The 26202-nt window shown below is 39.9% G+C and overlaps 1 protein-coding gene across 3 annotated transcripts in view; it reads left to right on the top strand.

Annotated features, from left to right (window-relative positions):
- The first annotated feature begins 814 nt into the window (after nucleotides 1-814).
- The window catches only part of PARD3B (par-3 family cell polarity regulator beta), a 443287-nt gene continuing 417899 nt past the window's right edge, over nucleotides 815-26202 (top strand). For all 3 annotated transcript variants that reach the window (XR_012777023.1, XM_075511456.1, XM_075511455.1), the window contains exon 1: nucleotides 815-1221. Coding sequence is in view for 2 of the 3 variants with exons in the window: in XM_075511456.1 (XP_075367571.1) it covers nucleotides 1102-1221 (120 nt within the window). In the remaining variant the exon portion in view is untranslated. The remainder of the gene's footprint in view (nucleotides 1222-26202) is intronic.

Below are 26202 nucleotides of genomic sequence, written 5' to 3'. Positions count from 1 at the left end.
TCTGTGTGTGTTGCAGAGCAGATATGGGGCTTGGGAGTGCCTGCGAGTTGCTGTGTGGTGTGGCAAGGTGTGTGTGAGGTCTTGTGTCATCGTCTCAGTAGGTTAGGGGTGGGCAGCACATAGCTGTGCACGTGTGTGTGTTTCACTGCTTTGCAGGGCAAGCACCACGCTGCGGCCCTGGTCATTGCACCACGGTGGAGGTTACCGTGCCTTACTTCTCTCTAGCTGTATTTTGTGGGACAAAGGGCCTGCCGTGTGCGTGCGTGCCCTGTGCTCTGTCAGGAGGCTGTGCAGTGAGGGGTGCGCTGTGCCTACAGTGCTACAAACCGGTGCTGTGCAGGAGTACCGCTGTGCTGGCAGGGAGGGCCGTTGGGCCGGTTAGGGCACGCCAGAGTGTCATTCCCTTGCAGAGCCGTGCGTTACAGTGATGCTCCTGTAACGGGCTGTTGCGAGTCAGCATTTCATGCCGGTCACTGCCCGCAAGGACTGGACAGAGTGCTGCTGCTGCGTAGGTGCAGCTGCGTGGGTGCAGCCCGTGCGCCCCGCTCTGCACAGCGCGGCGGGTGCGGTGGGCACCTGTCCCCAGGCTGCACAGGGAGGCCGCAGGGTTGCCCCGCTTTGCCCGGCGTGGGCTATGCGGGGCAGAGTGCCCCACGGGGCGCCGCGGCCCCTTTAAGCCCGGCGCGGCGCGGCACGGCCTGCCCCGCACTGCCCGGCGCCGCCGTGCCCCAGGCCAGCGGCGCCACCGCCCCCGGCCGCCCCGCCGCGCCCCCCGCCGTACGGGGCCGCCCCGCCCGGCCCGGCCCGGCCCGCGCCTCCCCGGAGAGCCGGGCGGGGAGGGGCGGGCACAGCGGCCCGCCGCGGCGGAAGGAGGCCGCCGGCCGCGGCCTCGCTCCCGGCGTTGCCCGCGCGCGGTGAGGCGCAGCCCCCGGGGCTCCGCGCGCACCTGCCGGCCCGCCCCCGCCGCGCCGCGGGGCCGGGGACAGGCACCTGCCGGCGCCGCCGGGCCTCCGCACCTGCGCCGCCCCCCCCGGCCGGGCCGGGCCGCGCGGCGGCGGCGGGCGCCGTTTCTCGGCGGGCAGGGCATGGCGGTCCGCTGAGATGAAAGTGACCGTGTGCTTCGGGCGGACGGGGATCGTGGTGCCCTGCAAGGACGGGCAGCTCCGCGTGCGGGACCTGACCCAGCAGGCCCTGCAGCGCTACCGCAAGGCCCAGGAGAAGGTGAGGGCGCGGGCCGGCGCCTGCCCGCCCGGGGGGCCGGGCCGTGTGCGGTGCCGGCCTGGGGGGTGAGGGGCGGCCGGGAGGGGGCGGGGGGCGGCGGGGTGACGGCCAGGGGGGCGGGTAACGGCGGGGGCGAGGGAGAGCGGCGGGTAACGGCCAGCGCGAGGGCTGGCCTGAGGGAAGGCCCGGGGCCGGCGCGAGGGGCGGCCGGGGGACCGGTTAACGGCCGGCGGCAGGGCTGGGCTGGAGGGGCTGCCGGCGGCGCTGAGGGGTGGGCTGCCAGGCCGCCCGGCCGTGGGGCCCACGGGGCATGGTCCTGGTGGCGCCCGTCCCGCGTGGGCCCGGGCTGTGAATCCCCCTGCCAGATACTTTGTGCGAACAGCTGATGCTGGCGGGCTGAGAGCGTGCTCTGCTCAGTTAACAAGCTAGCGTGGCTTACTTCACATGTTTTCAGGTTTCTTATGTTATTGCTGTGCACGTTGAGTAACAAACTTGATACAGACACAAACATAACTTACATTATTTCCATTAAAGCTTGTGTTTGCTGGCATCAGCTGCTCTGTGTGGTGCTGTCTGCATGGGTAGATGACTTCCTTTACATGAAAGGAGCTCGAGTTTTTCTTAGGTTGTACCTAATTGAGCATAAAAATACTTTTTTCTTTTTCCTCCAAGAGGCAGGTGCTGAAGGCTAACGGGATACTGTTTAATATTGATGAAAGGCCTAGTGTTGCAAATACTGCTTTGTGAAAGAGATTGCAGTTACAAGCCCTGAATTAGGGCTTGCAGGATTGTCCGTCCTTCTAAGTCATCTGAATAAATAGAGAAAGTACAGCCAACGGCTTATGGGATCTATTTTGTGCCCTGTGCTTTTGTGCCCAATCAGTTGTTCCATATCCTGAATGCAAACCTGGAAGTAAAATTCTTGTTCTTCCTGGTTTCTTTTGAGAGAAACTTGCTACCGAGATGTTAAATCCATCATGAACGGTTGGGACTGCACTGTGGTAGAGATTATAGTGGTCACCATGCTAGTCTTTCTGAGCAAGTGTGGTGCTTTAACCTGCCTTAAGATAGATAGAGCTTGATAAATATTTTGTATGAAAAATCTTTTTTCTGGTGAATATTGCATGTGTGTAATAACTGCAAAATGTTTATAGAATTCTTTGTGCTGTTACAGCCAACAGTCAATGAGATCTTTTGCACTGAAGTATGGTTCAGAGTACTAAAATAGGCATAAGGTCTCTGTTCAAGAGTGGGGTTTATCAGAAACAGAATTACTTTCAGCTGAGTTGAACTCAGGAATGCAAAATTTGATTTCAGCTTTGATTTGTTCTTCTGATGACGTTGGAATTAGTCTTACGATGATGGCTGAAAGATGGCCTACAAAGCTTGTGTATAAATACTTCAAATGCCTTTCCTTCTTTTTTTTTTTTTTTTTTTTTTATTCCTTTAGAAAGGAGTAGAAGGATGTCTGCATTTCTAGGTAAGGCCCTGACTGTTCTGGAAGGCTCAATAAGCAATTTATAGGAGAGAAATTCCAACAACTTGAGAAAGGTTCAGATAAATGCCAGACATTTAAGATGTACTACAATCCAATTAATTTCTGATGATTTTATACCTGATTTGCTATTTAGGTAATATTTAAAGAAAATTATTTTTATGCTAAGCAGTCATCTATGCCCGCTTCAGTGTGAGGTCAAAATCATTTAGCCTTCTCTGTAGGACAGCCAGAGGCCAGAGTCCATGTTTCTGACCTTGCAAATAAAACTCTTTTTCTGGCTATTTCCTTATAGAAGTTCTGAGTTCCCTATTCTGCATCGTAGATGGACGAGGTGGATACAGGCCAGTTTGTTAAAAAATTGCTGATCACCTCGAGTAATGGTGGTTCAGAGCTTGTACAAGGACATGTAAAGAAGCAGGGTGGGAGAAGCAACCTAAGGACCTGAAAAATACAGGACAGGTTTTCATTCAAGTCACTAAAGAGTTTTGTGACTTTTGCACCCTCTCTCCCTCTGTTCACTGGAAATTTAAACAGTTCTCTTGCAGTACTTTGATTAGTCAGTTTTCAGTCTCCGTGATTTGCAGTGGAACTAGCCAAAAAGATAAATAGATACGTTTCCTCTTATGTTGTCAAGTATCACTCAGAGTTAGTGCTCTTTCCTGAGAGAAAATTTGGGGTTGGTAAAATAGATCATACAGAAGTCACAAACAATTAATTTTATTACCTCTTGGAGAGTTTTTGTCCAATCTAACATGTATGGATTGGGTGTTTTACCATTTTCCTTCTATCGGCTCTTTCTAGAATTAATTTCCTTTACAAAAATGTAGAATCTTACAGAGAATGGGATTATCTCAAGGTAATCAGCAGCTAAAATCTGCCATGAGGTGTGGGCATGTAAACAGGTTTATGTTAAAGATACCTGAAGATTTATTTTTCTTTTCAAAATGTTTGGAATACTTCCTGTGGCAGAATGCTACTGTTTCTGTATTAAGTGTTCTTTATATAATTTTTTTCCAGGTGTTTAAAGTCTTTTAAAAGAACAAAGTGGACAATGGTATTGTTAAAGTGCCTAAAGTGTTTGGAGAAGGGAGGAATATTGATACAAGGAGTATCTGTCATAGCTGCAGAATGGAAAATGAAAAAGTTAGCTAGGATACAAGCTTTGGGAAATTTTTATTAGTTATGATACTGTCAGACACCACAAAAATGTGTGTGAGAGGCTCTGTATTTTGGGGGTTGTTCTGGAAGCCTAGTTTTGCTATTACACTGCAGTCACTTGTCTGGTAAAGGGGAATATATGAAATTAGGATATTAATTCATGTATATTGTAAAATATTTGCATTTCTGTATAAAAATAGCAAAATTTTTAATTGGCTTAAAGTACTCAGCACTTCTTTATACATGTAATGAGAGGAAAGTTGATGCAGTAAATGACTAAGTCTCTCATTTACGTGAGTCTTGGTAAATACCTGAGAACTCTGCAGGCAGTTGCTTATTGCAGCCTGCTGTGTTTTCTTAGCAAGTTCGATTTGGTTTCTTGGCTGGGCTGCGTTGGCAAGGTTTGGTCATGAAGGCTCAGTTGCTCTGTTAACTAGAAATACTGGGCCATTGTTTCAGCTAAAAATAGTCAGACAGTGATTATTTTTTGATGCTACTGAGCTTAGCAGTGGGTTTTAGAGGTATTGTTGCAGTTCTGAATGAGCAGATCTTGTCTGAGTCACTGAAGGATACAAATAACTGTCTGGACTTATGAACTATTGTCTGTATTACAGTATCAACTAAGAGATTTCTGTGCTCTAGGATTTCATGATATGAATAGTCTTAGATGTTTAAGAAAATGTTTTGTTGATCGGCTGCTTTGTGAGAATTGTAAATAAATTTTCAGGGTAGTGACTGTCATCTCAGAATGTAACTTGTGTTTCAGTGAAATGAAGCTTGGTGCAACGTTTTTGTGATTCAAGGACCTGCTTGTGTTGCTGTTTAGTAATGTGTGTGTTAAGGCTTCCTGCTGACAGGTGATACAGTGGGATTAATGATTTCTTATTGTCAGTCTAGTCCCTTAGTATTTTTTGTAACTTAGTATTTTTGGTGCCATGCCACTTGCATCCACAATACCTGTTGTATTTAGGATTCTTTGCTTGAATGAGAGCAGATGTACTGCAAAATACTTGAGTTGCTGTGCCTGTTGTTACTGTGTTTGCTTCTCTCGGCTATAAGGCATAGCCCTTGGATGCAAGACAAGGTACTTTGTTGATTGTTTTCCAGTGAATTTTGAGAGACTTTTTGTTTGGTTTTTTTCCTGAGTATGTGGATGAGAGAAGGAGAAAGAGGGGTTCTGGGTCAGCACTGAAGGGTTCCATGTACTCTTGTGTTGTTGTGTGGGTCTGTGCCGTCCTGTTGAAAGCAATTCCTCAATGCATACAGGGCTAAATGCATTCAAGCTAAGCGCACCATCGTGCTCGTACTTCCCCCTTTGAAATGCCGCTCCCCCCAAGTAGGAGGCAATACTTGAATTACCAGCTTTGTAGTGAAGCCCTTGGTTCAGCTGGAGATGCTAGTTTGCTAAGTCAAAGGCCTTCAATGCTGTTGGTGCAGAAAGGGGTGTATGCCCAGGGAAAAGAATGGCTATGAGACTAGCAAGTGAAATCCACAATTACTTTTCTTTAGGTTGCAGTGAAACTTCCCAGGAAAAATGTATGAAAACATCTTGCTGCTCCTGATGTTCTTTATCTCTTTGGAGGAGCCAGAGGTGGGGAAGTGGTGTTTATCATCTCTGTATCAACATACTCGTGTTTGCATGCATGGCTCTTACCTAGATGACTTGCTTGAAGTGACTGCTTTGGCTGTTTGAAGTCTTGTTCACAGAAGCCAGGTGAATGAGTGGGACATGGAAGCCATGTAGCAAAATTAATAAGCATTGCAATTTGTCATTTAAATATCAGTTTAAAATTTGTCATTTTAAGCACAGTTAAATTATTGAGTGGCTCACTTCCATAGTCTTTGTGGGCCTCTCTTTGGGAATGCAGACACAGACAATCAAATATTAGTTGAACTGTCTTACAGGGATTTGATCTCCAGTTGTTATGGGCATTAGAGTGTGTGTTTCCACTGATGAGAATGTACAGAAGCCAGCAGTTGATTCTGGAATGGTAACTTTAATTGGCAGTCAGACTGAGTAGGAAGCAATAATACAGTGACTAAGTTGATTCAAGAATGGTGTATTTTTGATTAGAGGTGTGCTGATTTTGGCTGGGATAGAGTTAATTTTCTTTATAGTAGCTAGGATGGGGCTATGTTTTGGATTTGTGCTGAAAACAGTGTTGATAATACAGGGATGTTTTAGTTGTTGTTAAGTAGTGCTTATACTAAATCAAGGCCTTTTCAACCTCCCATGCTCTGCCAGGTGCACAAGAAGCTGGGAGGGGGCACAGCCAGGACAGCTGACCCCAACTGGCCAGAGGGCTATTCCATACCATATGACGTCATGCTCAGTATATAAAGCTGGGGAAGAAGAAGGAAGGGGGGACATTCAGAGTGATGGCTTTTGTCTTCCCAAGTCACCATTACACGTGATGGAGCCCTGCTTTCCTGGAGATGGCTGAACACCTGCCTGACCATAGGAAGGAGTGAATGAATTCCTTGTTTTGCTTTGCTTGCATACGTGGCTTTTGCTTTCCCTATTAAACTGTCTTAATCTCAGCCCACGAGTTTTCTCACTTTTACTCTTCTGATTCTCTTCCCCCATCCCACCAGGGGAGAGTGAGCAAGTGGCTGTGTGGGGCTTAGTTGCTGGCTGGAGTTAAACCATGACAAGAGGGAAAATAGTGGGTTGTTTAGGTTGTATTGGCAGTCTTCCCCAGATTAGATGCATTTGAAGAGCTAATGCAGGTTGACTGTTTATATCAGGTGCCGATTCCTACTAATAAAATAATTTTCCCCTTTCTTTCTGTTCTTGCTTGCCCCATAGCCTGACAGTTAGTTTTCTGGAATTATGTATTGCTGTTGTAAATCAGCCAGCAAGCAGAAGGAGTACTAAATGTTCTTGTAGTTTCTCTAAAAACATTGGGGGTAGGGAAAATTACAATTTATTTTGACTCTGAACTCTATGCTTACAAAAAATGTTTGCAAAAACATAACAGATTTCTTCAGAAGATATATATGGAAAGTTTTGAAAGAAATCCTTTGTTATGGACATTTTTCTGTTTTGGGCAAATCGTAAGTGTTTAGTCCTTCATAAAGGCAGAGTAATACAGTTGTATTTGTGTGGCACTTTTGTCTTGGACCTGGTCTCTAGTTTTTGTTTTTGTGTTTTTTTTTTTTTTTTTTTTAAATCCCAGTTTGTCTTAGAAAGATTATTTTATTTTATGCTCTAATATTTTATTTTATGCTCTAATAGGGATGGAGTTAATCCATAATCTTTGTTTTACCAAAACTAAGCTCTGTTTTTAAGTACTTTTTTGCTAGGAAATGTTTTAACTATTTATTTGCATATTTGTCTTAGTATTGCTCAATCTGCTACAGTATGTTATTGAGCTTTTACATTGTTTTGGAAACTGATGTATTTCAATGAACAGCTTAATTGTCACTTCTGGATTCAGTCTTCAGGTTTGTCCACTATATCATCATGCTGAAAAAGGAGACTATAACTTGATACACTGCTTTTCCATTACTGTTGTATGAGTTTATATGTAACTGATTCATATATAGGAAGAGAGGCCATGTAAGTAGGGGGAGTAAAGAAAAGGGAAGGAGACAAATGATTTTTAAAATTCTATATAAAACAAACTCTGTTATTGACTTAACACTGGTGGTGATATTTCATTGAGACTGGAAATAGCTTTCAAGTGGCAGAATTTTGTGTGTGTCTAAGAATTTTCAGGATCACTTTTACAGTGATCCTGAAAAATTGAGAGTTAAAAAGTGCCTGCCTTTTTATCACTTTTACATAAAATGCCTGCTGCTGTGCTGCATGATAGCCACTAGGGTTGATGTAATGAGATTTTGGTAGATTTCCAGTCTCCTTTTCTCTTTCTAACAGGTGTTTATAATCCAAACAGAAAAACTGCCATTGGACTTAGTCAGACTTGTCATACAAAATGTCTTGCAGGACATTATGCACTTATGTAACCTGAAAAAGGAATTTTTTGATCTCTTTGTTCTTTTTAAGAATTAGACTCCTGCCAGTAACTTGGGCTTTTGGCTGAATATTAAGTTACCTGATGTTAATGTGTTTCAGGGGAGCTCAGGTGAAGGGTAGAGCTGGATATATAACTGGTGGAAATTCAGTAGGCAAAATGAGAATAACTCATCCTGGAAATACTGCAGGTCAGACTTCAGTGTATGTGATAATAGAGTGTCTTCATTTTTGTCTCCCAGATCATATTTATCAAGTTCTGAGTACTATTCAGTCGTTACCACTTGAGAGACACCAAAGATTTTGTAATAACTGAATGTTAAAACAGTCATAGAAGAAAGCCATTGAAGAACAGTACAGAGTTCTCAGTAATCACTGCTTCCTATTGCTCTTTGCCCAGTTGAGGATGAACTCTGAGTAGTCTTGTACAAATTTGTGAAGAAGGAATTTAAACCCCGAATGGTATTTATTGTGTGTTTATTTCTAACTTGGGAAGCACCATTTAGTATGGTAGTCTTAATGTTAAAAAAAAAATTCTTCTGGCATAAGATGGAACTGGGAGGTGCTTTTGCTTGCTGCATAAAATGCAGCTTTAATATTTTTTTCTAAGTATTTGAAAATGGATGGTTGTGTTCTATTGGTATTTTCTTAAAAACTTAATGTTTTTGTTTTTAACAGATACAGTTATTTGGGAATAATGGTTCATGCTATGTGACTATACTTTCCTCCTTACTGGTTCAGTATGATAGTTCAGTTGAATCGCACCATACTGTGAAGAGTCTCACATCCTGCTACTGAAACAGCAGATTTCCTCCCCCATTGAGCAGAACATTCTTTAGGCTTTCCTAATGATGCTAATGTCATAACTGCAGCTTTCCTAGGCATGAAGACCTATTGCTTCATTATTGAAAACTCCCTCTAGCCCCCTATTAAGATGCCTGTGTTTCATCCTTAATGAATATGATAATGCTAAAGGTCTTGAGCAATTAGTATCGTTGAAAACAGATTCTGCTTTATATTTTTATATTTCATTCTTGAGTCTTGCTTATGCATCAGGATGTACCCATTTTATGTCAGGGAACTGACTAAAACGGAAATGATGGGCTCATGTGAGTGACTTGTTGATAGAAATGGACTTCTAAATTCCACTGATCAGATAGTGCCCTAGATACATTGGTAAACTGAGGAAGCGGCTTCATATGAAGAATTTAGAAAATCAGCGTGTTACAAGAACTTTTGGAAAAGAAGCCTATGCAGTACTTGCATAGTATCTTCCTTAATAAAAACCTTGTTCCCCTCAGGTTATGTGTTGTTGCGGTAGTTCTACAAGTCTTATCATCAGTACTTTATTTCTTACACAGGATTACTTCAATAACTTATTTGTAAAGAAGCCTTTGTATTATAAGAAATTACTGATTGCATTGGATAGGAGTTTTTTTGGACCGTTATCCTCACATTAAAGAGGCAATATGTAAGACTTGATTCTGTACATGTTTTTTTCTTATGCCTAGTGATTGTGCTATAGACACTTCCATTAAGTGAACGGTTATAATGTTTTAATGTCATCAAAATCTGTCTTACTTTCCAGTGTAAACCTGTAATTTTTATGCCACCAGTACATCCATTCAGAACTGATGGCTTTGCTTTGTTGTGGCAGGTGCCATAGCACTACTGTAGTGCTTAGCTTTGCTCTTGGGAATGCTCCTGAATTGGGAGGTTTAGACAAGCTGCTCATTGGTTTCATGAGGACGCACTGGCAGCATTTATTGCCACAGTGAGACCTTTTACTTCAATGCTTTTCTGTATTGGTTATTACATGTATGAAAAAGGAAACTACAGAATGCTTGAATGAACATGCTTCTTACAGCTGGTAATAAGGATACCATTTGTATGAGTGGTAGATAGGGCGGAAGATGAATGATTGTAGTCTAACAAAGACTGATATTCTGTGATTCCAAATTCAGTCTGATGGGTAGAGACTAACAGCTGGCTCTAGGCTCTTTTTTTTTTTTTTTTTTTTCTGGCTAGGAATTCAGCTTCAAAGATGAGGCTCCATTGAGCCAAATGGTTTTGCAGTACAGCTTATCTGAGCGAATGTTTTCCAGATTCCCAACAAAATACTAGCTACTGGTGAATCTTAACATGCACCCTCCCTATCATTTTCCTTTACAAAAATGCAGTAATTTCTCAATCAGTAGAAGAAAATGGAGTGCTTTGACTAAAGGAGAATTTGATACAATCCAAAGAAGCTCCGAGACCTGCATTCCTGGAGAATTGTGTGGCTTTATTTTTTTCTTTGACTAATCAGTTCCTCTGTTCATCTCTTTTCCCTAAAACCTTAGAAGACCTTCAGATTGTTATAGAAGATACTATTTCATTGTCATCAATCCATCAACAGCTGAGCTGATCTTTATTGGCAAACCTGAAAATCTAAGTTATAGGTTTTCTGAGAGGAGAAAAAATTACTTTATATAATAATTTCCTGTTTCTTTTAATTTGGGTGTCAGTGTACAGGTCAACTAAGAGTAGTTCCAGCTCCAAAGAGGTTAGAATTCAGCATGTCTCTATTTGGACCTATGAAGGAGAGACAAGTCATAAATCCTGATGAGATAATCCCCTGCATGTGGTGGATTTGTCCTGTGTCCCAACTCTGGAATGGACCCTGAGCACCCACCTGTAGACCATCCTACAGTTGAGGATTATTTCTTTTAATTTGGGCATGGATTTATGCCTTCCCATTACCTGTGAAAGGTGGTGGTAAAGTAGTTAGTGTTTTCACATCTCCCTGAAAGCTATCATTACAAGGTTCTGTCCTTCCAGTAAGTAGATGGGTGATCTTCAGCTGCTACAGAAGGTGACTGGATGAAAAGATGCATGTGCTGCTCTGCAGCTGTTCTCTTGGCTGGTGTGCCTGTGGGGCACATAAATTAGACACATCTTTATAAATTTCGGTGATGTCCATATAGAGGTAACTCCTTATTTATGTTTCTCCTTAAACTAGAAGTTTGGAGGGCATATAGTCTTTCCTAGCCTTTTTTTCTTTGTTAGTCTTGCAGTGCTGGATGTCCTTAATGGTGATAAGGCCAGAATTTCATGTAGAGGGTTTGGGGTATAATTCTACCATTTTTCTAGGTTTTAAGGAGTCTTAACTACTACTGAATGTAGGTACCATTCACTTCAGTTTCTGTAGGTCAGGCATTTTTTGTTGAATTCAGTTCTTAGTGGCACAGTTTGCCTGCTGTGACCTTTGCCTAAACTGACTATGATAATTTTTTTAGTAATCCCCTGTGATACTCATTTGGTGATTAATTTGATGGATAGCATTTTGAGTGTTACAAAGCTTTCCACTAACATTCTCTGCTTGCCAACTTTTTTTTCTGAACACAAGCCAGAAGTGAAACCAGTCTGCAAACTTAAGGCTAAGACTTCGCTGTTCATGGAAGTGTTGGCTGTAGACTGATTTGGATACAGACCTTTTGTAAGTGATGAGTTTTATGAATAAGGAAGATAGTATATGACCTGGAACTCAACTAACTTCTTCCTCCATAGCTTGTCAGAATTGCATGTACTGTCTAACCCTGGAACCCCTGCTAGAGGTCAGTTGCAGAATTTCCTGTGGATCCCTGGTTGAGCAGCTATTGAAATTCTCATTCTGCCAGCTGTAACCTTTTCTATAAGGTTTTCTTAACTAGTTCAGTAAGGATTTTGATGGAGGGTTCTCATCTCAGAATTTTTGTTAGAGTTATCCTAGATGCTAAACACCACAAAGGTAGAACAGAAATACAGTAGTGCAGAAGTAGCGGAAGCAATAAAAAAGGCTACTTATGACAGTGTGTCTGTAGCTCCTCTAAAAGTAGAAGTAATTCAGGGGTTCTACAAATCTGATCAAGGTGAGGTTGCTGTTTTGCAGCAGTTTAAGCCTTTCAAGGCTTAGTTATACCTTTTCCCTTTCACCAGTAGTAAGGCCTATGCACTTGTGTAATGAAAACTGTTCCTCAGTTATCCAGCACAAAACCAAATGGGTAACTTCCCCTGTTGATCCTCTAGCCTGTGTCATACTTTGTTGTCAGTAAATTGGATGATCATACTGCATCTCACCTGTCCCTCTGTTAACAGAAACAAGCTTCTGCTTTTAAAATAAATAATCTTGATGTCTTCCATTCACTATTTAAGTTATTTCTTTAAAGAAGTTCTTATTAAGTTACTTTTTACTTTAACTGTTGAGTTAGTCTACATGAAAGCCTGTATGGAAACCAGCAGTCATACAGGAAGTTTTTTTGCTGAGCAAAGACTCCAGAGGGCTTACATTTAGAAAAAAATACCAGTATTTGTTAAGCTTGCAGGATAAAATGAGGCAAATACATTATTGCATCAATCAATTGTCTCTATATAGTGAACTCTATGAAAATGCATTTTACCTCCAAACCACATTCCTTCCACTCACATTGAGTTAAAAAGTTGTTGGCTATAACATGATTTTTGTTAAGGTATAACTTTTTTTCTAATAAATAAAATAATTGGCTACAGTAAGGGTTTGTCAGCAATCTATTGGTTTATTTTTAAAAGCTGATTTATTTCATACTGAGTAAGGACTTATAAATTTGAGGAAATATCTGGTCTGTGATTTCTCATCTGTGATTTCTGGTCTCATGATTTATCATGAGAATCTTCTCATGTCTTGCATGGGGTAGAAGGACTTGCTGAGACCTTTCAAGGACTGACAGGAGTTAGCATGCTCAGCTCCCACAGAATTAGGCTCATTTGAAAAACCTGCTACCAATTCACAATTAATTTTTCCCTGCTGGCTGTAATGAATGTATTCTGAACAAATGTTTTGGGAGTTCCTGGCATTATGAGCTACAAAAAGAAAACTCCCTGAAGAGCTGGAAACCTGAAATAGTTGTGCTGGGCAACAGAAAGGAGAAGGTTCATTGAGATTTTGACGTTGTGCATAGAGAAAGAGCAGCGTTTGTGTAGTGGTAGTCACGATACAGGCTTTGTTTAGACTGCTGTGAAAAACAAAGATAGATTTTTTTTTTTTTTTTTTTTTTTGGAGGGGGGGAAAAAGTGGATGTTTGGTGGGGGTGGGGGAGAATCTAACATTAGGGTCTGTCCTGTCAATGATAAATGATGACTCCTCTATTTTAGGCAAGAAGATTAGCACTTGAAAATCCAGAGAAGTCTTCTGTATTAATGTTTCAGGAACAGCTATTTGGATAGCTCTCATTCAGCAGCTGACTGATGGGAGATATAACTTTACCTGAAAAACCCTCATAGAAACCACTCCAATAGCTTTACAAATAGCAAAATTAAGAATTAATTTTTTGCTCAAAATACTCAATGTAACTCAGAAATGCTTGAAAGAACACTCATGGCCTATGTATTTTAAATATTACTTCTGAAGGTTTTTTTTCCTCATTATGATTACTGTTGTATTCAATCCACTTATTTTTCAAAACCGTCAACAGAACAAAATTGCTCTAAACTCTTATCCTTTTCATATACTTTCACTTGGAATAAGATGGATCAGATGGGAGTATGCCAGTGCTGACCCCTTAATCCTTGAGTCTGGAAAAATTTTGGTTTAGGCCATCTTCCATTTAAATTAGATTTTGTGTGCTGTGGGGGAGTAATTGCAGCAAGTCAGAAACTGAAAGGAGTAGATGATTTGCTTTTGTACATGCAGTGTGCCTTTTCTTATTAGACCTTTCATGTATCATTAAAAATATAGTGCTAAAGTTGGACTGCATCATCCTTTTTGCTCTCCTCCCAGGTCTCTGCTAGCTATACTTGCAATGTGGGGTTGTTTTTGTTTGTTTGGGTATTTTTTTGGTGTTTCTCTTCTGTTTTGCTGCAGCAATATTCACTTCCATTTGAATACCCACTTCAGTTGTGGCTTTTAATATATCATGAATTGTGCAGTTATGTATGTTGCCATCACATTCTTTCTTGTCTGGAAGAAGAAAATATATTCATGGCTATCATCGTTTTATTAAATAAGCCATATTCAAAGACACTAGGAGAACACTAGGTAGGTCTTTTTCGGTAACTTCAGATGTTTCAAATGTAACATACATCTGGCTGTATACACACATTGTTTGTCTTGGTGTGACACAACCGTCTTTTGAATTCAACGAAGTGGAGGAGTCTGGCTTATTGTTCATAATGCAGTTCATTAATGGCTGTAGATATGAAATGAGCATCTCAGTAAATGGAAGTCTTGGTCAACCTCTGACTCTTGCCTTAAAGGTTTGAGAATAGACAATATGAAAAAAATACCAGCTTCTTTCCAGATGGCTGAATGCTTGATGTGTCTTTATGTTTAGCTGTCATTCAGATGTGAATGCTGTGGTGATTATAAGTGTCTTCCATTTTTCTGGTTTGAAATGATCCCTTTTATGCATTGTGTGTTTAGAGATTAACCGTTTGGCTTATCAATAGGGATTTTAGAGAAAAAAAACCCCCAACTTGATGGTAGAGCAAAATCCTAGATGTTAGTGTTCATAAGCAGACTTGATAGTTGCAGGTCTTAGCTCTGCATAACCATGTTGCACACAGTAGTTGTTTTGAAATAGGTTGTAGTGGACTATTAACATTCTGCAAAATGTTGCTATTTCAGTTTTGAAACATCTTGTGCATGGAAAGTTTCATACTACTGGGTTTTTTTAGTGGAAAAAATGTTTTTCTGCAACCTATGGGAGAACAAGTTTGATAGAGGAGGCTTTGTGGGAAGGAGTTTCTTTTAATTGGAAAGAAAAGCAAAAGCTGGATTTAGTTTTTAAACTATGACTGTGAATCACACTTTCTACGTGATGGTTTTAGATAAGTATGTGCATTAATACTCAAAGATACAAGCTGCAATTTAATGATCAAACTGTTTAATATTGTTGTAATCTTGCTAAAGCTCCCTTAATGAATTTTCAGGCTTTTGTCTTGTTGCTTTTTGTTTTGGAGCCTAACTTCCGTAGTTAGTGTAAGAGATACCTCTAATAATGCAGCCAAAGCTGTTGCAGGTTCTGTAGGAGGCCAAATCACTTACCTTACGTGACCATTATACTGGCAAATTCTGATGTTATCGTTCATTCTATCAACTGACAATGGCTGTTTCCTTACTTAGCAGCCATTTAAAAAAGAGAATCAACTGCATCATTTGCATGTGTTGGTTTCCTTTTTCAGGCACCACATGTAGTGATAAAATTTAGTGAAAGTAGATCCAATTACTTTGCTGAAAAGCCTTCAGCATCTTGTGGCTGAACTCATCAGTGACTGGCGCTCTCCTGGTGTCTATGTGTAAGAGTTGGGAAACTGAGATATAATCACCTCTGTTAATGAGAAGGTAATGTTACACTGGAAGTCCTATTGACAGTGCATTGTGATAAAGCATTCCTGTAACCTGGTTAGCACTTGAGCATTCTTGTGACTAATGGTTATGTAATGTCCTGTTTGGTCTAGGCATTTCCAATAGGTCTTTGTTTAATTTTACAGTGAAATCTTCTGTAGGTGCTTAAGCATGGCATAATATGTGGAGCTGATGTAGTGGATACAGTTGTGGAGGCCAAAAAGAATTAATGAGGTAGCTGACTGAAAAGTAAATTGGACTCATCTGTATGAGTGATGGATGGCATCAAACTGCAAATGAAAATGAAGGTTGTAATGGCATCTCAGGACTGCTGCAAAATATGTGCAGATACAGCATTTAACCAAGTGTGCTTACCAGCTGTTGTTTTCATTTGAAGTCTCTTGTGGGGCTGTACTGACTGTATTAAAATTGTGTAAGGAAAGTTTCCATGTGGTCCTTCTGCAAGCTCTGGAAAGAAATTCCTGGTCAGAGGGTTGGAGAAAGTTGCCACAAAACAGTAACTGGAATATGTGCCTCGGGTGTAATTTTCTACATTTGAGCTGAATGCTCTACTTACCTGTTTATTAGCTGTTTTGCAGTGACTTTTATTCTGCTCTACCGCATTCTCTTTTCTTTTAAATCTCTGAAGCTGTTCCTTGCCAACTCTTTTGTGATTCTATTTTCCTGAAGATATTTGGAGGAACAGGAGAAAGCAGTTCTTTTTGCACTTCAGGTTAAGGGGCAGGGCAGGGGGAATGCTTCTGCATGCTAGTGGTATTGAATTTCAGTGAAAGAGTGAATAACCTCATTCTCTTCTTTGTCTTCTATGTGGCCAAAATCTACTTCATGAGATGCGGTTAGGCATATGGCATAAAGATTTGATGATGTGTTAATTCTGGCATGTTCTGTATTTTCAGTCAGGTGGAGGTGGAAGTTGATCTCAGGAGCGAGAGAATTGTCCTTGTTTGGGTCTTATCCAGTTCCATCACTTGGCTCTGCCAATATGATTAGAGGTAGAGTTGTTTGAGCTATTCACCAGGTGTATTTGCTGTGTCTTAGAAGTCAAATACTGAAACTTATCAATATTGTACTGTGATAATATAAATTTTAGTAATATAACACAAAATGTAAGAGATCTAATAATTCCCATGTGCAATACTATGCTGGTAAGTATTTTTTATTACTTTTTAAACTTCCTGCTGATTTTCTTTCAAACAATAGCCAGAACCAGTGAAGCTGACTAATTTTTATGGAAATAGCCAGTGCTTGCCTGTTAGTTGTGCCTTCAGAACGTTCTTGACCCAGTCATTTTTGCTACTGAGAAGTAAAGGGAGGAGGGAGGCTGGTTAATTTAGTGTTTCATGTGAGAACAAAGTGGCATGTAACAGCTTCATCTAGTACAAACCTTGCTCCAACACCCATGTGGCTGAAAATCCTTTATTTCCCTCTCTCCATACCCAGTTCTTAGTTGATCTTACTACTTTCCACCACCACCATTTTTTTTTTTTCTTTCCCTTGTAATGAGCTTACTTCTGCCTCAAAGGGACTCTACTTACATCTTCAAATACTTATAATGCTTTGGGTATTTAAAACTACCATGACTGTCTCAGCATCTTTCTAGCACTGGGGCCTACAATTGTCCCTAATGGCTCTCTTCTGGAGCTCTGTGAGCAAAGGTACTGTGAAAGGTTTTCTTTCACTGTCTTCACTATTTTCTCTGTCTTCTGAGTGAGGAAGAAGACCCCAAATCCACACTTAACACTTCTCTAAAGAGAGCAATGAACTATAACTGCTAGCAGGTTGTCAGAGAGTGTGGAGAGAACCAATTAGGGCTGGTACGGGAGGTGGCACCAGTGGGAATTGGTGCCGTTGCTGCAGTGCACCAGCCTTGGAAGTGTTAGAAGACAGTGGTGGTCTGGGGTCTGACTGACCATACTGACAGTGCAAGTCTGCCAACCTTCTGGCAAAATTCCTCCCCAGCCTCTGCTCGGTGCTTGATCCGTGCAGGAAATAGGATGACACTGCAGCAGAAAAGTCCTACTGTTTTCTGTGAAATAAGTGAAATACTTTCATATGATTGAGGGAGGGGATTTTTTCCTTCCAAAAAATACGTAATGGCTTTCTATGTGGGATGAAGGATATCCTTCTGTAATTTACTACTGTTTTTTCTTACTTGAGCTTTGTCTAAAGCTCGGTTTATGTTATAAGGTTTTACAGGATTTCAGCATACCTGATCTGCATTGTCTTACAGGCATTTGTATTCTGTTCTGTGGGAGTTTGGAGTCTGCTGTTACTCAATCACACATTTGAAACTCCCAGCTGCTTCTGATAAGCAGTCCTGTGGCAGCTGCAAATACATTAATCACTTTATCAAAGGAAGGCCCAAACAGTTGTAAATAAAATAATCTTACATAGTTTCTAGATGCAGGACTGAAGTGGTGGCCGCTCTTACTGTAGATGCTGAGCCATTTATCATTTTTTGTTCAAGATCTTCAGTGCCAAGTTTGTTACAAACTGAGTTGTGTGAATTCACAGGCAGCCTGTGTTTTTGTTATCTGTAGCTGTATTGAATGGTTTGAACTTAAGGTACCTTCAGTTTTAGTTGGCAAAATAACAATGTTGTTCACACACTTAACCTGGACTTTGCTTTTGAAATACAGTAGTCTTGTACACATGCCTGCCTTATTTTCTTAAGGTGTTTTTTTCCTCATTTCTATGTGAAAAATCGGTGGGAATTTGAAGGAGTAGCTTTATAGTTCTGTGTGCTCACTTTAAATTGGATTTTAAGAAGTCATGACTGTGGTCCGTCAACCCCCCCAGTGTTACCTTCATATCAAACAAAAAGCTGGACTCAATGCTAATTAATTATTTGCCAGGTGCCTGTAGCTGTGTAGCAGTTTGCTTATTAGCATAACAATACTACTCTGAATATTGTAGCTAATATTTGACATGGAGAACTTGGGATATGGAAGTTAAAGCTTAAAATGTTGTGGTTTTAGAGATGTTTTGTTCTGGAGCTGTTGTGTTAATGTACATAAGGGTGAGTTTTGTGTTTCTACATTGTTGAAGCAATCTAGTCTAATGGGCTTGATGAGCTAAAGGATATTCTTAGTTTCTAACTGAAGATCATTTACACTTGCCTTCTTGCATTCATATAGTTATCTTGGATTCAGAGCCTGGCATACAGTCCACTCCGGTTTCAACTGAGACTTTAAGGGGAGTGTTTTTGCAGTTGTTAAAACTGCAGTGTGTGGACCTCTTTGTCTGTTCTGGTTTTGTGTACTTGTTCTTCACCAAGATATTCTTCTTAAATGAAAATATTGGAGTGCAATGTAAAGGTGGGCTATGTATTCTCTGATGTATTCTCTACATCATATTTTATGCAGATAATATTCAGATAGCGGACCACATTGAGAGAGTCATTCTCATTCGCATTCAGATTCAGTATAAAATCAGAATGCACTTATTTTTGAAGGGTTCCAGTGCTGCAAATCAAATCAAGGTTTGAGTGTAATTTAAAATGTTCTGGGTCATTTTGGATTTGTATATCTGTGCTCTGACTATTGGACTGTTGGGAATTCCATGCTAGGGACATCTCTGCATTTTTTTCTGGTTTCCTCTTCAGACCTAATGTGGGAGATGGGTATTTTTTTCCCCTGCATATTCAACTGCCAGGATAAACCAACTTTCTCTTCTTTCAGTTCTCTAGTGATAGTGGAGTTCACTAGGTGAGATGAATAACTACCTTCCCTGCCCTGTGAAAAATGAAAAGACTTTCTCTTTATTAGTATGTAGTCCTATTAATTTCTCAAAGCATAATCATTTAAAGATGGCTAAAGAACAAGAAATATTCTAGTCCCTCTTTGCAAACACTGCCTCTGAGGGACAGAAGAGATTCACTGTCCCTCTGTTCTGCTGTGGCCTACAGTATGCAGGTGTCAAGTGACTCGGGTGGAGGAAACCTATTCACTGTGCTCCCTTTGCCATGTTTTATAACCTGCCTGAAGAACTTTCTCTGTGTGTTCTATTGTTTGTCTTCCAGGACCTCAGAGCAGGTTCGTTATCTTAAAATGTGAACTGGGACCGTTTCAAAAAATGAAACTGAGGTGATGGTGGCGTGTATATAATCTGTATGTCACATTGCTTGTAGCAAGCATCTTCACCTTGACCGCCCAAGATGGAAGCGGTCTGATGTCTAAGCCTGTCTTGCTGTAAGGAGGTGGCTATTATAACTTGTAAATGTTTGTTTTTCTATCTACTCAAGAAAAACAGAATGTGTTAATTGTACATGCAAATGAATCAGAGGGAAAGAGGAAGAAAAAGAATGGGAGAAGGATGAGTTTCATTCATCCAAAATGAAGTTTAGTGTATGATGGTGTGAAGAGGATAGGTGAAAGAGACAGAAGTGGTTATTAGTCGTTGCTTATGCTGTTCTGTTTTGAGTCACAGTCATAGTAGTACCTAGTCCTATTAATTTCTCAGACCATAATCATTTCAAGATGGCTAAAGACAAAGAAATATTCTAGGCCCTTTGGTGACTAGCGATTGACTAGCAATTTTTTTGGACCATTTAGCATGTTAAAGCTGATAGTGAGCTGTACTTATGCTGTGTTAGTCTCATTCCAAAGACTAAAAAGAAACTGTGTTTTCTGGCTGTCGGCTGTCTGCCTTCACTCAGTAGTCCCCTTGACTTCAAAGAAAAACAAGGGAGGTTTTTTCTGCCCTTTCCCAGATGGGTAACAGTTTTTCTGTCACAAGTCTGTGGTACTCCACAGGCCTTATGCATGAATTGTTTAGTTATCTTTGTTTGTTTTGCTTTTTCCACTCTGATCCTTAAGAGCCAGCAAGGCAAACAGTGTGAGCAGACTTCACAAAAACTGCAGATGTGCTGAGATAAAACCGACCTTAGAGGCAAAGATAAATCTGTTTCTGTACTGCCCTGTTCTGGTTAGAGTCCGTGCTTTGACATCAGGTTTTTAGCACCTTCAAAGATGGAAACTTCTAAAATCAGGTATTTAAAGTGACCTTACGTAAAATTTTATTTTTTTCCAGGACTGCTTTCCTACTTTAACGGCACCATTTGGCAATATCACATCCAACAATGATTTAAAAAAAAAAAAAATTGGGGGAAGGATAAGTTTTCGCAGCTAGTCTTGAAAGATAAAGTGAATGAATCTAAACAAAAAATTAGTGTGTGTATGTGAAAACACATAAAATGAGATTTTTTTTTTAAATTTTTGTTTTTAAATCACTTGTTTACACAGAATAGCTTCCTCTGTTATAGTCTAAAAGCAGATCTTCTAAACAGTAGGGCAAATTGTGTTGTTTTGAAAAAAATTCTTTGGTTCAGCTCATACTTGAATGTTTAATTTATTCCTGTTAGGAGGAGTAAAATTTCTTCTTCTATCTTGTCTTACTGTGTGAAGAAAACTTCTTAATCTCTCTGAAAATCAAAACGTGTGCTTTGGCCAGAAACAAAGTATCATGGATATATTATTTAGACTGGCTTTCCTTCCTGTGATCTCTCATTTTATTTCCTGTATTGAAATAAGGACACATAAGCTGACATAAACCAGGCATGAACAGATCAAGTATGTCCTTCTCTAATAAACACCCGTATTAAAAAGTATTTTGATCTTTTGAGAGCCTCAGATTTTTTGTGGTTGATGTGTTTTCAGTCCTCGTGAAAAGATCATTGCTGATGCTCATTTGCAGGTAACATTTTGCTTTTTTAAAAAATGTACTGATTTAAGGATTCTTCAGTGCTTTATGTCCTATATGTTCCTCATGCATGCAGATACTTACAGGGTTTTTTTGGTTTTGTTTTAAGATTCTAACTTGAACTTGGAAACAGTTCAGTACACTGAATTAAAAAGGGAGGCTTACTAAGGAGAAATTTTAGATAGGAGCTGGCCGCTAGTGTGATAGGATGATACCATGCTCAATAGTTATGTTGTAATCTAGTAGTATTTTAATTTTGTTGAGGTAATTGGTCTAAGATTGCTTAAGTTACTATTACGTGAAAACTTGTTGTAAGAGGCCCTCATGTAGCAGACTGGTGTTGTATCCTAGCCTGATGAAATGTGTGAGAACTTTGTGATTACTTCAGCTACATACTTAAATGTTACAGTCATGTGATACAGCCTATAATTTCAAAAGCATTTACTCAAGTGGTTTGTTTAATTGGACCTCCTCTTGCAGAAAGAGAAATGTGAGAGAGCAGCTCTCACTGAGTTACGAGCGTTAGAGCTATGAGGTGGGTCTCTTCACTGGCAGATGCCTTCCTCTAGGAAGCTGACAGATAAAACACTGCATAAAATGATGTCACTGTCAGTATTGTGTATTTTTTTAAAATTTCTTGTTTGCCTCACTTTATGGCTCATGGTAAAGAACAGTTTCAGGTCTACATGCCTGTAACTGTATCAACTGTGATGAAAATGCGCACGCTGTTTGCGAATACTATGGAAAGGGAGGCAAAGTTATGTTTTGGTAGTGGGGTTGAAAGCTTGAGTCAGCCCTGCTAAATTTACTGTTAAAAGTGAAGAACTTTGTCTTGTATGTACTCAGAAGTTTGATAGCTTGGAAGTAACTTCTACCTGTTGTCCATCACCCCCCAGTTAAGGCAGAATTCCGCTCTTAAGATCCTTTCTTAGGTGGCTTTATTTTTATAGTACTTTGCTTTGTCTGGAAGGCAGATTAGGAAGCACCTTTTACAGTCACCTTTCTAGGACTACTTCTACTTTATGGCCTTCTGTGTTTTCCATAGTTTTATTGCTGGATGCTTAAAAGCAGTTTCTTTCTGAGCAGACTACCTTCTGTCCTCACCTCAGCTTTAATTTCTGTCTTTGAGCTCAATCAGTATAGATCTTTTTCTTCAGTATTACTGATGTGAGAGAATGGGTGTCACTTCAGCTGGTAGAAGGATATAAAGAAGTTTTATGTTCTCTCTAGCATCTTAAAGCATTTTCACTTCTAATGCAAGCAGGTTCAGAGTTTTGGTGAAGGAGAATAACAATACTATCGAATAAATGAGGAATCTTTTTTTACTATCTCACTGTGCTGTAATGTATTTCTATTCCTTGTATTATCTTGAAGGTTTCTTGAAGGTTTCTGCTGCTTTTGAATTTCTAACTAGAAGTGATTAAAAATGTATTGTTTAATTTTATGCAGTTGAACTATAGAGCTATAAAGACAATGTAATTAATTCCAGGTAAGAATTTTTTTCGACAGTGAGACCTAGAAATGTGGATTTGTAACTTACTCTGTTGTACTGTAATGCAAACTAAACTCTGGAAGCTTCCTGAGCAGTGAAACCTAAATGTTGCTTTTTCTCTATTTTTGGAAGTTTGTGAGAAGACCTAATTTATACTCAGGTGGCCTTCATATAGGGAAGCTTATTTGGGTCTGGTCAGTGCTAGGACCTGCTGAATTCAGTAAGTGTCTGGAACAGACTTAATCTCCTGTGCAGAAAGCTGTTTGTCTTTGCTTTTTACAGAAGCTTCTTGTGTTTGCTTTTATTCCTCAAAAATGTCATCCCTGCAACATACAATATTGTTACAGAAATGATACAGTTCTACTACGTCAGCTGTCTTCATGTATGAATGTAGTTCTTTGCCTGCTAGGATGCCAGGGTGTGATACATTTTTATTAGGGTTTCTCAGGTTGTATGAGGATGTTCGCATGTACCTTGTGGTGTTGCTGAGATCTAACCATTCAGCTCTAGATTATTCTTGAGAAATCACTCTGCTGTGACTGAGGAATATTTAACAACCAGCAGTGGTAATATGTAGTTGGCAAACATTTGCTTCCTGATCAGCTGTTGATTTTCAGAACTCATTATTCTTATGCATGTAAAATGGAGCCCCACCTCTACTACAACTGATGATGGCAGCCCAGTTGCTGGCAGTTGAAATGCAGTCTGACTAGAAGTACCACTTCAGGCTTGTTTGGAGGTGGCTAGGGTAAACAAACAAAAAGTGCTAGAGGCTGTTCTGATTTAGTGATAAGTTTTGAGAAGGATTTAGAGATGAAGTTTGAGGCTGTGACCAATCTTATCCATCTGTTCATCTCCAACTCCCTTTTTGTACTCTGCTCTGCAAGCTGTGGTTTGAGAGTAACTAATACTTAGTGCTATTTGGCTGTGGATGATGATACATCATGTAGCCTTAGAATGCTTGTAGAAGTCACTAAATATTTCTTATATATTGGGAGGTAATAGATAACATTGCAATATACAATCTAAAAATAATTAAATGGTAGAATATATCTCTCTTACTGACCTTAACCTAAAATGTCCCCTTCATCGGGAAATATGTTGTGATTGGGGGGCTTTAAATCTTATTTTTACACTGTCTAAATGATACAAAACTATGTAGCCAGAGTCCAATCCTTCCCCTCACCTTTAACCTAGCATTTATTCTGTTGCTGTGGATGTGGAACCACAAATATGTGATTTCCATGTTTTTAACTCCTTTTTCATGCTGCATTTTATTGAAGTCTATTTGCTCTAGTGAAGCAATAATGTGGAGGTGCTTCTAAAATACCAGCCTGAGAAGTAATTGTGGGAGGAGTCTAAGTCATTCCTACTTCTGAATTTTTCAGTGCATCCTATCTTTACGATATTTAAATTAAAAATTCCAGGTTTGGGATTGCAATTAATTTTATGCATTCTGCACAGCAAAACAAATAACAGCACCAAACAATAATTAATTGTGAAATCATTAAGAAGTATTTTTATTTTATTGATGGGCCAGCTGAAATGTATTTAAACTTGTTAGGATTCTCTTGCTCATTAACAGTCTGAAATATGCTATATGAACTGCAACATTTATAAAGTATGTTCCTTTAGTTTTCAGAAAAGTAGACTGATGCTTTCTTATTTGATTTTGGAACAAAAGGAATCAAGGTGGTGCTCCAAGTTTTTGATACGTTAAAAATTGGTATCTACAGATGTATATAAAAAAACTAACAGTAAATAGGAGTGTCTTTATAATTATAGACTGATTGGTCTTTCACTTGAATGTGTGTTTGACTGGAAAGAAATGCATAGAAGAATTCTTGAACCTATTTTAGACTATTTGAATACTGAAGGTGTTGCATTAGGACACTGGAGGCGTTGCATTAGGTGGCAACAGTTAAGTTAGGATTCTGTGACAACATGAATGTCAAAACCACGTTTTTAATTTTGTCATTTCTCTGCTTACATTGCACTTGTGCATTCATGTGACCTGGCTTTAATTTAACATTTGGTAAATATTTGCATAGTAATTCCTAAAGTGTTCTCCCACACATAAAGGAAATGATGATAAACAGCTTTTAAGTGGCTTGATGTTAAACACAAACATGACTTGCAGCCCTAAGGTAAAATGCACGTTAGAGTAACTGTTCAATATTCATTTGGGAAGTGCTGGTATGTATTATACCAGGTAACTTACTCATACTTTTTCTTTACATATTTACATGTTTCTGTTGTATACCTCAGCTAAACTCGTGCATAAGAGTTCTATGCCATGCTGTAAGAGAACTTCTTTGCACTTGTGCTGTTAGGATTTTTTTGAATCGTTTTGAAGAAAACCTGTAGATGTGTGTTCTCCTAAATGACCTTGCCAACAGGAGAGCACTTAGGAGCAGAGATGGATGGTAACCATACTTAAATGCTGCCCAGAGCTTCTAGGCTGCTGCTAGTGTTTTATTTTTACAAGAGACTCATTCTTTTGTTTTTTAAAACTCATTCTTTCTGTTTGAGCATGTGAACTTCCAGTGATGACGGTTGAGAAGATATTGGGAGGAGTCATTCTAGCCACTGTCACTCATAAGAAGAGGACTTCAATCTCAAACTAGAAAAATGGAATCTCAGTTAAAAAAAAAAAAAAGTTGTCCTAGCATTTTAGACTACAGTTCTTCTACTTTTTTGCTTTATATTTGGTAGTTTTCTCAGCAAGTGCCTTCTCAGTAAATATGTCCTTAATCAATCGCTTCCCTGAGCAAAAATGGGATAAGTGTAATCTTATCCTGTATTGTTTATAAACTTAAAAATCCAGCATTTTCTGCTGTCAACAGGTAAGAAGTGTGATTTCATTGAAGCAAACATATGCAAGCTGGGATCAACCCTTCACATGTGTAACATTGCAACAGCCTAGCACCTCTGTTACTGGGTTCTGACTCTCCTTTCAGACCTTTCAGAAAATACTGTAGAAGCAGAAAAGCTGTCTGTTTTGCAAGAACTCCAGTGATATACTTTATAAAGTTATCCTGTTACTTTGGAAATGCAGTCTCCTGCCTTGTGTTTTAGAATATATGGAAACCTGAAGTGTTCTTGATGCTTTTTGTAATTGTCGTATCTTACTAAAACATAAGAAACTTAGAGTAACACCATCCCTTTCTAAGGAAAGTTTAGATTCCTCCAATGATGATTCTATCTTGGATGTACCACAGTTATTTTTTCAGACCTATTCTACTCCTTTTGAGCTCTAAATAATGTGTATAACACGAGTGTGTGTGCACGCATGCATATGCACGCACATTCATTTCTCCTCCTGTTACTGTCCATCCCCTATTCATCATGGGAATGAAATGCTATTTGGGACTTAAGATATCAACTTTTTACATCTGCTGGTAGTTAATGGGTTGTTTTATATGACGAGTTAGCTAAAGTATTGGTGTTCTATTTATTGAAGCTGTCTGGACTCTTGGTGGGAATAAAGAAGCACAGAAGAAATTGCTATATAGATTTCAGTTGGTTTTTTTTTTTTTATATAGACACTTTGTATCCCATGCATGGCAGTGTTTGGAGTTCATCCAAAGAACAGAAAATGTTCTCTGACTTCAAAATCTCTTTGGAATGGGTGAGTGATTTTGCTGGTCAGATGAACTGTTGTTAATTCTGTGACTGTGCAGAGGGAATTTCCTCCACCTAGGCTATCTAGCAGTAGTTACTATTTGCTTCATCAAACAAGTCTATAAAAAGCATCTGTGCTTAGTAGCTGTTTTTTTTAACTTTCAGGGATGAAG

Source organism: Mycteria americana, chromosome 9, assembly GCF_035582795.1.
Source record: "Mycteria americana isolate JAX WOST 10 ecotype Jacksonville Zoo and Gardens chromosome 9, USCA_MyAme_1.0, whole genome shotgun sequence".
NCBI classification, from domain to species: domain Eukaryota; kingdom Metazoa; phylum Chordata; class Aves; order Ciconiiformes; family Ciconiidae; genus Mycteria; species Mycteria americana.
Note: the sequence above shows the minus strand (reverse complement) of the source record. Positions and strands in the feature narration are given on the sequence as shown.